The following is an 11,328-nucleotide window of genomic DNA, read 5'->3' as shown; positions in this document are numbered from 1 at the left end:
GGAGGGTGGGGCAGCCCAGGGGGGCTCTGGGCTCTTCAAGGACCTGCCCCACCCTGTGAGCGCAACCCCTGACTGAGGGGATCTAGGGGGGCTGGCCATGGTGCCATGGTCAGTGTCGTTGAGCTGGATGGATGCCCCACGGCCAGGCAGCTGGGCTCACCTGGGTGGGACGGAGATGGTGCTGTGGTTGTGTTGGATGGAGATGTTGCAGCAGTCGAGCCGGTGTCCTGGACAGTGCCGTGGTCGTGTTGGATGGAGATGTTGCGGCAGTCGAGCCCGGTGTCCTGGATGGTGCCGTGGTTGTGCTGGATGGAGATGTTGCGGCAGTCGAGCCCGGTGTCCTGGATGGTGCCGTGGTTGTGCTGGATGGAGATGTTGCGGCAGTCGAGCCCGGTGTCCTGGATGGTGCCGTGGTTGTGCTGGATGGAGATGTTGCGGCAGTCGAGCCCGGTGTCCTGGATGGTGCCGTGGTCGTGCTGGATGGAGATGTTGCGGCAGTCGAGCCCGGTGTCCTGGATGGTGCCGTGGTTGTGCTGGATGGAGATGTTGCGGCAGTCGAGCCTGGTGTCCTGGATGGTGCCGTGGTTGTGTTGGATGGAGATGTTGCGGCAGTCAAGCCCGGTGTCCTGGACGGTGCCGTGGTCGTGTTGGATGGAGATGTTGCGGCTGCCAAGCCCGGTGTCCTGGACGGTGCCATGGTCGAGTTGGATGAGGGTGTCAGAGGTACTGTTGATCCCGTTGTCTTGGAGGGAGATGATGTTGTGGCTGGGGTGGATGAAGATGTAGGTGCTGCTGGAGTCAATGTTGCAGCGGTGTCAGCCAAAGGTGTCGTAGGCACCTCTGAGCCCGGTGTCCTGGACGGAGATGCTGCCATGGCTGCAGTGGGAGGTGTTGTAGGTGCTGCTGTGCTCCCTTTGCTGGATGGAGATGCTACCATGCTTGTGTTGAATGGAGGCACACCAGCCACCCCCAAGTCAGAGCCGGACAGAGACACATCAAGTGTCCCCATACTGGTGGCTGTGGCTGAACTGGATGGAGATGGTGACATGGCTGTCCCCAAGCTGCTTGTGGACACCGTGCTGCTGGCATTGAAGCCATGTCCTGCGTCTAAAGTGTGGAGGAGAGAGATGGTGAGCAAGGACACAGGCCCCGGCAGGGGCATGCAGTGCCCTGGGAAGGGCAGTGGCACCTGCTCCAAATCCCAGCCTCGCGGGGCTCATTTTCCAGGTGGTTTCACCATGAACAGAGCATCAGAAAACTGGGATTTAGCCAAATATCGGATCCCAGAAATTCAGGGTCAGGAAGACCCTCCCAAGCCATCACAGCACAGATATAGCACTGCCGGGGACGAGCAGAGCAGCACAGTGGTGGCAGGCACGTGCCACAGCACAGGGACATGTGCCATGGCACAGGGACAGGTGCCAGCCCAGCCCTTGCAGCGCCCACCAGCCACCCTCGGGGCCAGGCCGTGAAGGGGGACTCTGCCATGGCCATGCAGGACATGGCAGTGTGTGCCAGGCAGTGCCGGTGATGCCCTTACCTGCCAAAGTCCTGTTTGCACAAGAGGAGGAGCAGATCCAGCCCAGCCCCACGGGGCACACAGGAGCAAAATGCCCCACAGCAGAGCTGGCACCCAGCGCCAACACCCAGGGGGGTCAGCGTGGCTGGGTCCTGGTGGTCCCCACAGCCACCAGGCCCTCCAGAGCGGGCTGTTCCCGCGCAGCTGCCACCCTATGCCAGTATGGCCGTGAACCCAGGGCCAAGCACCCAGTGCTGGGTGCCAGCTCCCGTGCAGAGATGGGTGAGCCGAGGCACCTCGGGGCACTGGGGGGGGCTTCTGGGGTCCCAAGATAGAAACAGGGGGACCATAGTACAGCACAGCCCACAGCAGGACAGGGTACCGGGGTGCCACTGGAGTGCCAAAGTGGTGCCGGAGCACCCACACTGCCGCGAATACCAGCCAGTTTGGCAGCAGCAGGGCCGCATTCTGTCCCACAGTGCTGCCAGCAGCAGGAGGAGCGGGGGTGCTTGCCCTCCGGCCTGGTGAGCCCCCAGCGGCCTCCTGGGACCCCCGGGGGCTGTGGGATGCACAGACCCTGAGTGCCCACAGGACCCGCCAGAGATTCCCATGGGGCACGGTCCCACCCAGAAGACTTCCATGCCTGGTCTCCCCATCCCCAGTGCCACCAGAAAGCACGCGGCCCCCCCTGGTGCAGCAGGATGCAGAGACCAAGCGCCCACAGGACCCCCCGGAGACCTCCAGGGGGTCACAGCCCCACCCCAAGGACCCCCATATCCAGTCTCACCCTTCCCTGGTGCCACTGGGGAGCCACGGCCCCCCCGGTGCTGGGGAGCGGCACAGACCCTGAGCGCCCACAGGACCCCTGGACAGCATGGACCCACCTCGGGGACCACCGGCGGGCACGGACCTACCCCGGGGACTCCCAGCGGTCACGGACCCACCCCGGGGGACCCCCATGCTCAGTCTCCCCCCTCCCCGGTGCCACCGGGGAGCACACAGCCGCCCCGGTGCTGCGGGACACCCCGACCTCGGGTGCCCCCCGGTGCCCCCCCTGCCGATGCCCCGGTACCTGCCGCGAGCAAGGCAGAGGCGCAGCAGAGCAGCAGGCGGAGCGCGGCCCCGGCCATGCCGCCGCCCCGGGCACGCTCCGCCGCCGCCTTTATCCGCCCCGGGGGAGGCGGGGGCGACCCCGCCCGCAGCGCCCCCTGCCGGCACCGGGCAGCGCCGCAGCCCCGGCCCCCCGGGAGGGTCCCCTCGAGCCGCCACGCCCCCCGCCGCCTCAGCGCCCCCCGCAGCGTGGGAGCACCCCGAGCACGGGGAGGGCAAGGGTCCCGGTGGGGACACGGGGTGGCGCATGTGGGGAACTTGGGGACAAAGGGGGACACTGAGATATGGAGACAAAGGGGTCTGGGGGGCATGGGGACACAGATGTGGGGAGAAGGAGGTCTGGGGAGACAGGGACACAGAGATAAATGGGTCTGGGGGTATGGGGGACAGAGAGTTGTGGGGACACACATATGGGGACAAAAGGGTCTGGGGACATGCGGGACTTGGGGACAAAGGGTTCTGTGGGCATGGGGGACACAGGGATCTGGGGATGGGGGGGGACAGAGATGTGAGGAAGAAAGGGGTCTGGGGACATGGCGACACAGGGACAAAGGGATCTAGGGACACGGGGATTCAGGGACACATGGATCTGGGGACATGGGAACCTGGGCACGCAGCGATCTGAGGACACAGGGATGCAGTGACACTGGACCCTGGGAACCCGGGGCACCACGGGGACACCAGCCCTGGCGCCGGAGGCAGCCGTGGGGCAGGGGACAGGACACCCGGTGACAGCAGCACACCCCGGGGGCGCAGCGCGGCCGCACCGGGACAGGGACACTTCCGCACGGCGGCGCAAGGCGCTTCCTCCCGGCGAACCGCAGCCGGGACGGGGGGGAGCCCACGCACCCCCCACGGCAGAACCTCCGTGTGCCAGGCTCCCACCAGCCTCCCCGGGAGCAGGGCGATCCTCGGCGTTGGCACGGCATGCCGCAGCCAAACAGGCCACAGGGCTGCCCTCCTGCCACCGGTGCCACCGTCCCCAAACGCTCCCGGGAACGAGGGTGCGTCCCTTGGGTGCTGCTCCGTACCCAGCCCCGCAGGTGGGGGCCACGGAAGGGGAGCGATGGTGGTGCCGGGAAGCCATGGCTGGCTGCCCATGTCTGAGGAGGAGCTGCGGAGGCCCAGCCTCACCGCCGGAGCCCAGCTGGGTGCTCCTGGGTGACCCCAGGGTGCCAGGGCAGGGCCTGGGGGGTGTTAGTGACATACAACCCCCCCCAGAGGCACCAGCCAGGGTCAGCAGCCCCACGAGCAGCTGGGCTCGCCTCCCCACCTGCACAGACACACACCCCCCCAGCCTCAGGGGAGCCCAGTAAGTACACCGAACCCCTACTAAAGGAGACCCAGTAAGTGCAGAGTCGTCCCCCCCAGCCTCAGAGGAGCCTTGTAAGCCTAAACATCGCCCCCCCCCCCCCCCCTCCCCCACCTCCCCGGGGGCTCCAGCAATTCCAGATTCCCTCCCTCTGCCCAAGGGAGCCCCAGTAAGTCCAGATTCCCCTACTGTGTCCCCAGTAACCCCTGACCCTCCCACAGCCCAAGGGAGCCCCAATTCCCCTGAATTCCCCCACTCGGTCCCAGCAACCCCTGTGACCCCACCCGACCCCCCTCAGCGCCCAAGGGAGCCCTGGTGACCCGATTCCAAACCTCCTTCCCCAGGGAGCCCCAGCAACCTCCCCTCAGCCCAAGGGAGCCCCCCGCACCCCAAACCTGCCAAGGAGCCCCAGTAACCCCCCCCCCCCAGCCCAAGACAGCCCCCCCAAACACCTCTTATACCCCCCAGCACCCCAAACCTGCTGGAGGGCCCCGGTAACACCCCCCCAACCTACGGAAGCTCCAGCAACCCCTGAGGCCCCCCCCCTTAGCCCAAGGGAGCTCCAGCAACCCGATCCCAACCCCCCGCAACGTCCCTCAGCCCAAGGGAACCCCCCGAAACACCTGATGATACCCCCCCCCAGCACCCCCGACCCCCCCCGCCCCAACAGGGCCCACACCACTTCCCCCTCCCCCCCCGCCCCAAGATGGCAGCCGGCCGCGCCGCTTCCTGCCCGCGCAGCCCCGCCGCCCCCCCGGCGCAGCAGACAGCGAGGCGGTTCTCCGTGTCGCGGGGTTTTACTGGGGCCTGACTGGAATGTGTCGGGCCGGGGAAAGGCGAAAGGAAACGGGGGGGTGGAGGCCTGGCCTGCGAGTCCCGGCGGGGGCGGCCCGGGCTCCCCCTCAGTCCGTTCGCGCCCCCCTCCCCCCCCGAGGGTCACCGTCCTCCCCTCGGGGCCCCTCAGTCCGGGCCCCTCAGTTCGTGCGGTCCGGGGGTCCCTGGCCCCCCGCCGTCAGTAAGCCGGCACCTGGTGCTGGTGCTGCGGCAGGAGCTGGCAGCCGCTGTTGACGTGGCTGAGGACCTTCTGCTTGAGCTGGGCGACCTGCTCGCGGAGCAGGCTGGCGGTGGAGGCCAGCTCCGTGTTCTGGCTCTTGAGGCTCTTCACCTTCTCCTCCAGGCGGGAGATGCGCTCCAGCTTCCTCTTGCGGCACTTGGAGGCGGCGATGCGGTTCCGCAGCCGCTTTCGTTCCGCCTTGATACGCTCCTGCGTGTCCATGTCGATGGGGGAGAGCGGCGGGCTCTCCCCGAAGCTCGGCACCTCCGGCACGATCTGCGGCTCGTCCTTCAGCGGCGGCGGCGGGAGCCGCGGCGGCGGCGCCGCGAAGGGGCCAGGCTCGGCGGCGTAGCTGACGGCCGGATAGCTGCTGAGGTTGGCGTACACCGGCGGCTCCGGGGCCAGGCCGGCGGCGGGCAGCTCGCCCGCCCCGCTGCCGCCGCCTCCGCCGCCGCCGCCCGCCGCGCCGCCGCCCAGCTGGCTCTGCTTGTGCAAGTCCTCCAGCGCTTTCACGAAGCCCTCGGCGAACTCCTGCTCCTCGGAGGCGGCCGCTTTGGGGTAGAGGAACTGCCCGCTGGTCGGCGTGGTGGTCACCAGCCCGTTGGACTGGATGATGAGCCGCTCCAGCTCGGGGGACCCCAGCTTGAGCAGCCCCAGCTCGGGCGAGCCAAGCAGCCCCGCCGCCTCACTGCCGGCCGCCCCGGGGGCTTTCAGCGCCGCCGCCACCTGCTCCTGTAGCGCCATCCCGAGCGCGTCCTTCTTCATCATGCTGCCGCCGGGGAAGGGCAGGAGGAGCCCGCTGCTGCCGGAGGACGGGGCGAAGCCGCTGCCGAGGCCGCTCAACACATCATCATGGTAGAAGGGTGTTTCCATCCTCCTCCCCCGCCCGGCTGCGGGGGAACGGGGCCGGGGCGGGGGGGGGGGAAGGGAGGGAAGGAACAACCGGGGCCGAGCGCCGCGCCGGGGGGGAGGGGAGGGCGGGGAGAGGCGCCGGTGGAACCGGCTGAGGCCCCGCTCCTGCGCGCGCGCACACACACATCTGCCACCGCCGCGACCCCGCGCCGCCTTAAATAGGCGGTGCCGCGGCGGTGACCTCATCGCGCCGAGCCCCCATTGGCTCCGGATGACGTCCTCGCGCGCCTTCGTTTGCATAGGGGCGGGGCCTCCGCCCCGGGGAGACGGCGCCCCGCCCACCCCTGGCCCCGCTGTCGCCGGGGCGACCGGCGAGTAAACGGGACAACAGCGCGAGGGCGCCTGGGCTGACGTCAGCGCGGGGGAGGGGCGGTCACGTGGCCCCGCTCCGCGCACCCCGACAGGGCTGATGGGCACAAAGGGAGGGGAGGGGTGGGGCGAGCACCGGGCATCGGTACCGGGCATCGGGCAGTCACCGGGCACCTGGCATCGGGCACCGGCACTGGGTGCTTGGCACCGGGCATTGGGCACCGGCACCGGGCAGGCACCGGCACTGGGCATTTGGCACCGGGCAGGCACCGGGCGTTGGGCACTGGCACCGGGCACTGGGCATCAGGCACCGGGAAGGCACCGGGCATCGGGCACCGGCCAGGCACTGGGCATCAGGCACCCGGCATTGGGCACTGGGCATCAGGCACCGGGCAGGCACCGGCACCGGGCAGGCACCAGCACTGGGCGCTTCGCTCTGGGCAGGCACCGGGCATCAGGCACGGGCATTGGACAGGCACCGGGCACCAAGCAGACATCGGGCATCAGGCACTGGGCACCAGCACCAGCCACCAGGCCCTGGTCACCGAACCGGCACCGGGCATCAGGCACCAGCACTGAGCAGGCACGGGGCACTGGGCACCGGCACCGGGCACCAGCAGTAAAAGGGCACAAAAAATGAACAAAGGCACACACCGGGCCGGGCCCCGGTGGCACCCTCCGAGATGGCCACTCCTGACCTGGGCTGGGCCAGCGGTGACACTGGTGGCAGGACTGGATCGTGCCCCCAGCCCTCGCTCCGGTGGCCCAGGGCCACCACGCGCCCCCGGCACCTCCCGGTCCCAGCCTGTCCCCGTATGGCCCCCGGCACCCTCCACAGCCCCGGTGTTTGCCACCGGCGCGTCCCACCGGTACCGGGGACAGTGGTGTTTGCCTGGCGGCCACACGGCAGGTGACCAACCAGCCTTCGCCGGTGGCAGGGGGTCATGCCATCATGGCTCCGGCACCGCGGCGGGTCAGCCGGGCCTGGGCCACCCCCCCTCCCCCGTTCAACCGGTAGTGGGGAAGGAGTTAAGCGGCGGCGGCCCACGTCACGGCCGGCCAAGCCCGCGGGCGGCTGAGGGGGTGGATCGGCGTCACGGCTGACGTCAGGGCCGCGCGCGGGGGGGGGTGGGGGGGAGCAGCGCCATGGCCGACGATAACCCCCCGCGTGGGCAGGATGCGGCCCCCACCGCGCAGGCCCAGGGCTCCCGCCGCTGCTCGCCCGGGACACGCGGTGCATGGCGGGGCCGCCGGGGCCGCAGCGGCGGGGGTGCCGCCGAGCTGCCTCTAATTGCAGCCAGATGGTCCCAGGCCTGCGCTAACGAAGGCGGTGTCAGCCCCGCGAGTGGGAGGGGGCGCAGGGGGACCCGTACCGACGGCTGTGCCGGTGCCGCACGGCCCCACGCCCTCTGATCTCCCGGGCGTGGGCAAGGGTGGTGACGAGCCACGGCGTGGCGTGCCCGACTGCAGCCGACTGGCATGGTGTGGGGCACGGCATGGGGACAGTGTGGCACGGCGTGGGGCACAGCACAGGGACAGTGGGGCACAGAGTGGGGCACAGCATGAGGACAGTGAGGCACCGAGTAGGGTACAGCACTGGGACAGTGTGGCATGGTGTGGGGCACAGCATGGGGCCAGCACAGCATGGGGCACAGCACAGGGACAGTGGGGCATAGAGTGGGGCACAGCATGAGGACAGTGAGGCACAGAGTAGGGTACAGCACTGGGACAGTGTGGCATGGTGTGGGGCACAGCATGGGGCCAGCACAGCATGGGGCACAGCACAGGGACAGCATGGCACAGCGTGGGGCACGGCACAGGGACAGCGGGGTACAGCGTGGGGCACAGCATGGCATAGAGACAGCACAGTGACAGCATGGCATGGGGCACAGCGCAGCACAGCACCAGGCATGCGGACAGCATAGCACAGGACATGGCACGGCTCGGGCCTGGCTGCAGGGACACCACAAGGGACACAGGTGACAACCAGGACAAGACAGCCCCCAGGGCCACGACACACGCTGCCAGCCTCGGGGAAACCGAGGCACGAGGGAGCTGGGACCAACAGGGCCCTCCCCTCCCCCACAGCCGTGGTTAAATCTCAAATAAACCCACTGGGTTAAACCTCAACTGACCCAGAGCACAACCGAGCCCCACAGCAGGGGTCCCCATGCCGGGGGGGTCCCCATCCCATGGCCCCGCTGGTGCCCTGGCCCGGGGTGGGTGGCTGAGGCGGCGGTGCCAGCGCCGGTGTCAGGAGGCCGGCGGGAGCTCCCAGGTGAAGCCACCGTTCCCGTTTCCGCTGCAAACCTGTCATTAGGGGTGCGGCGGCAGCCGGACCGGCAGGTTCAGACTTTCCATCCTGACGAAACCCAGCTGGCGAGGGACAGGGACATGGCAGGGGACATGATACACACAGAGGCACCCGGTTAGGGGTGGCAACCCCTGCCCCAGCACCGCATGGGGACCCCCCAGCTGGGGACGTACCAGTGGCCATGGCTGCCTGCGCCCCACGGGCACCCACGGACGTACTGCCACCCACGCCACCATGATGCTTGAACCAGTTGCAGGGAGGAATGAACCGGCCCCACAGCCGTCCTGCGAATGTGGCTGGCTGGTGGCCAGGGACGCGAGCCACCAGCCGCGCCGGGCCCAGCCGCCAGCACCCACTGGTAACCCCCCCACCCCCCTCGGTGTCCTTCCCTAAGGGTCACAGCACGCCTGGGGCTCGGCCTGCTGAGTGTCCCCACGTGCTCCCACCCCATCACCAACCGGTGCTCATCTAGCATGTCCCTCGTCCCCAAACCGAAGATGCCGCAGGATGTCTCGCCGGTGGTAGCCTGATGCCCGCGGCGAGCCGGCAGCTTTATTTTCTTAATGAGTGTTTAATGAGGGTCATGATTCAGCTGCCCCTTCCGCCTTGCAGGAGGGCAGACCCGTGGGGAGCACGAGTGGGGCGGTCCCCATCTGCGGAGCTGGTGGCAGTGCCACCATCACCCTGGCTGGGGGCTGGGGACCGAAGCTGCTGTTCCCAGAGGCAGCGGAGCCCTGCAGGGTCCCGCCAGCACCCACTGAGTCACGCCACGCCTTGCCACCTGCCAGCCAGGCTATATTTACCCCCGGAGCAGGCGGCAAGGATTTTGGCTGTGCCCACGCCGCCTCCAGACCATGGCGAGGCACGACGATGCTCCCCAGAGCATCCTCACACCTCCGAGCGCGGCTGGTCCCCACATGGCTCCTGCTCTCCCCATTTCCCTGGCCCCACTGGGAACATTCCCAGCACGCAACCCGCTCCATTACACTGGTGGTGCCCGATCCCGCTCTGCTGCAGAGCTGAGCCAAGGTGCTGTGCCACCACCCTGACCGGGGACGCGGGCTGGACCCATAGCAAGATGCTCATGAGCTGCCATGGATGCACCCACGTACCCCGAAAAGGGAAAAAAGCAAGGGAGCGTTTGGCATCCCAGGATTTGCGCCGCGGGCACCGGGCACACAGGGGAAACCGCCTCTTAGTCATCGCTGCAGAGAGGGAGAGAGGAACCGAGCTGGGAAAACAAGAAGTGTCTGGTCACCAGTGCCTGCCCCCAAGGGGCTGCGCTCCCCCCCGGGCACAGGGGCCTCCAACAATCAAAAACAAGAATTAAAAAAAGAAAAAAAAAAAAAAAGAAGGAGGAAAGAAAACACTTTAAAAAGGAAAAAGGAGGAGGAGGGTTTGACATGTATTTTTAGTTGCTTAGCGCAGCCCTGAAATATTTTGGCAGCCACTCCCTCCGCGTCGCAGGCGGCTGGTGTGTAACTATTCCTGTGCTGCCTCCCCGGCGAGGCACAGAAGTTATGAGTCACCGCGGGGCGGCCAGTGGCACCAGCGCCTGACATGGCCCCATGGCTGCCAGAGCAGCCACCAGCACGGCCACCACTGAAAAGTCCCGGGAAGGGCGTGGGGAGGGTCTCCACGGTGGCCTTTGCTGGGTGCCCCCCAGCCCTGCCCGTCGTTCTGGCCGGGACACGCTCGCCCTGCCAGGCTGCGCACAGCCACCCACGCCGGCAGCCAGGCCCAGAACTTTTTCCTCCTCTCTGGTTGTTGCTTTTTATCTCGCTCCTCCCTGTTTTGGAGGTGGTGGTGGGTTTTTTTTTTTTTTTCCCCCCCCTCAGCTGCAGCTCACCTCCCCCCACCCCTCTCTGTGCTGCTATGGGGCAAGGTTGAAGCACACGTTGCTCGATGGTCCCAGACACTCGCTTTTGGGGCAGAAAGGCTCAAAGCCACCGATGAGCATGTACCAACACTCAGGCTTGATCCCACACTTGCACAGAGCCATCTTCCACCCAACCTGCTGCCACATGGGGCCGACTGCCCTCGCGGGGGATTGTGCCACAGCTCAGGACAAAAATGTTCCTGCCAGAGGTGGAAAAAGGAAGGGGGGGGGGGGAGGGGAAGACAAGCAGGGAAGGCTGCTAAAGCCTGTGGTTGTCATTAAACAAAAGCAAAACTTAACGAGCTCCCACCTCTGTCCCCAGAGCTCTGCCAGGAGATAAGGCATACTTGGAGGACTCTACCCTGAGCCGAAGCCAAAGCTCCCATTGTTGCGGTGAAGATTTATCTGGCCAGAACAGACCTTCAATCCAGCCAGCACCACAGTTGCTTCCTTTTTCACCCAGGCAGCTGGAACACATGGCGTTTCTGCGGCTGGAGGGACTTGAAAGGGAGGGAGCAGGTTGGGAAGGGAAAGTCTGACACAGGGCTCGGCCTGGGCTTTGCTCAAATGCCACACGGGTGTTTATGCTGAGACCAAGTTTCCAGGAGGGAGGACACATGTGCCCCGTTCCCAACGCCTGGAATTGGCTCCTTGGTGGAAGCTAGCTTGCCTGGGATGGGGACTGAGTGCCGGCACTGCCGGTTAATGCCTCACGAGGAAAGAAGGCCACAGAAAACATGTGGCTACCATTAGGAACCAGAGATGGAGCCTCTCCTTGGGGATTCATCACTTATACCGGGGCTCCAGCACGGGTTTAGGCAGCAGCCAGCTGCAGGAGCGCACGCGGAGTCGGGCAGGGCTCAGCACTGCTGCAGACAGAGAGGAAGGCATTTCGTAGAGGTTGGTGATTTATTCCTAC

General features: G+C 67.1%; 1 protein-coding gene across 1 annotated transcript; it reads right to left on the bottom strand.

Moving 5' to 3' along the window:
• Positions 1–4,719: 4,719 nt before the first annotated feature.
• Positions 4,720–6,043, bottom strand: JUND (JunD proto-oncogene, AP-1 transcription factor subunit). The gene has a single exon (XM_056334422.1). It carries the CDS (start codon positions 5,866–5,868, stop codon positions 4,954–4,956), a length of 915 nt encoding a protein of 304 aa, XP_056190397.1. The 5' UTR covers positions 5,869–6,043; the 3' UTR covers positions 4,720–4,953.
• Positions 6,044–11,328: the final 5,285 nt, after the last annotated feature.

Source organism: Falco biarmicus, chromosome 4 (assembly GCF_023638135.1).
Source record: "Falco biarmicus isolate bFalBia1 chromosome 4, bFalBia1.pri, whole genome shotgun sequence".
NCBI classification, from domain to species: Eukaryota; Metazoa; Chordata; class Aves; order Falconiformes; family Falconidae; genus Falco; species Falco biarmicus.
This window is presented reverse-complemented; position numbering and strand designations above follow the sequence as displayed.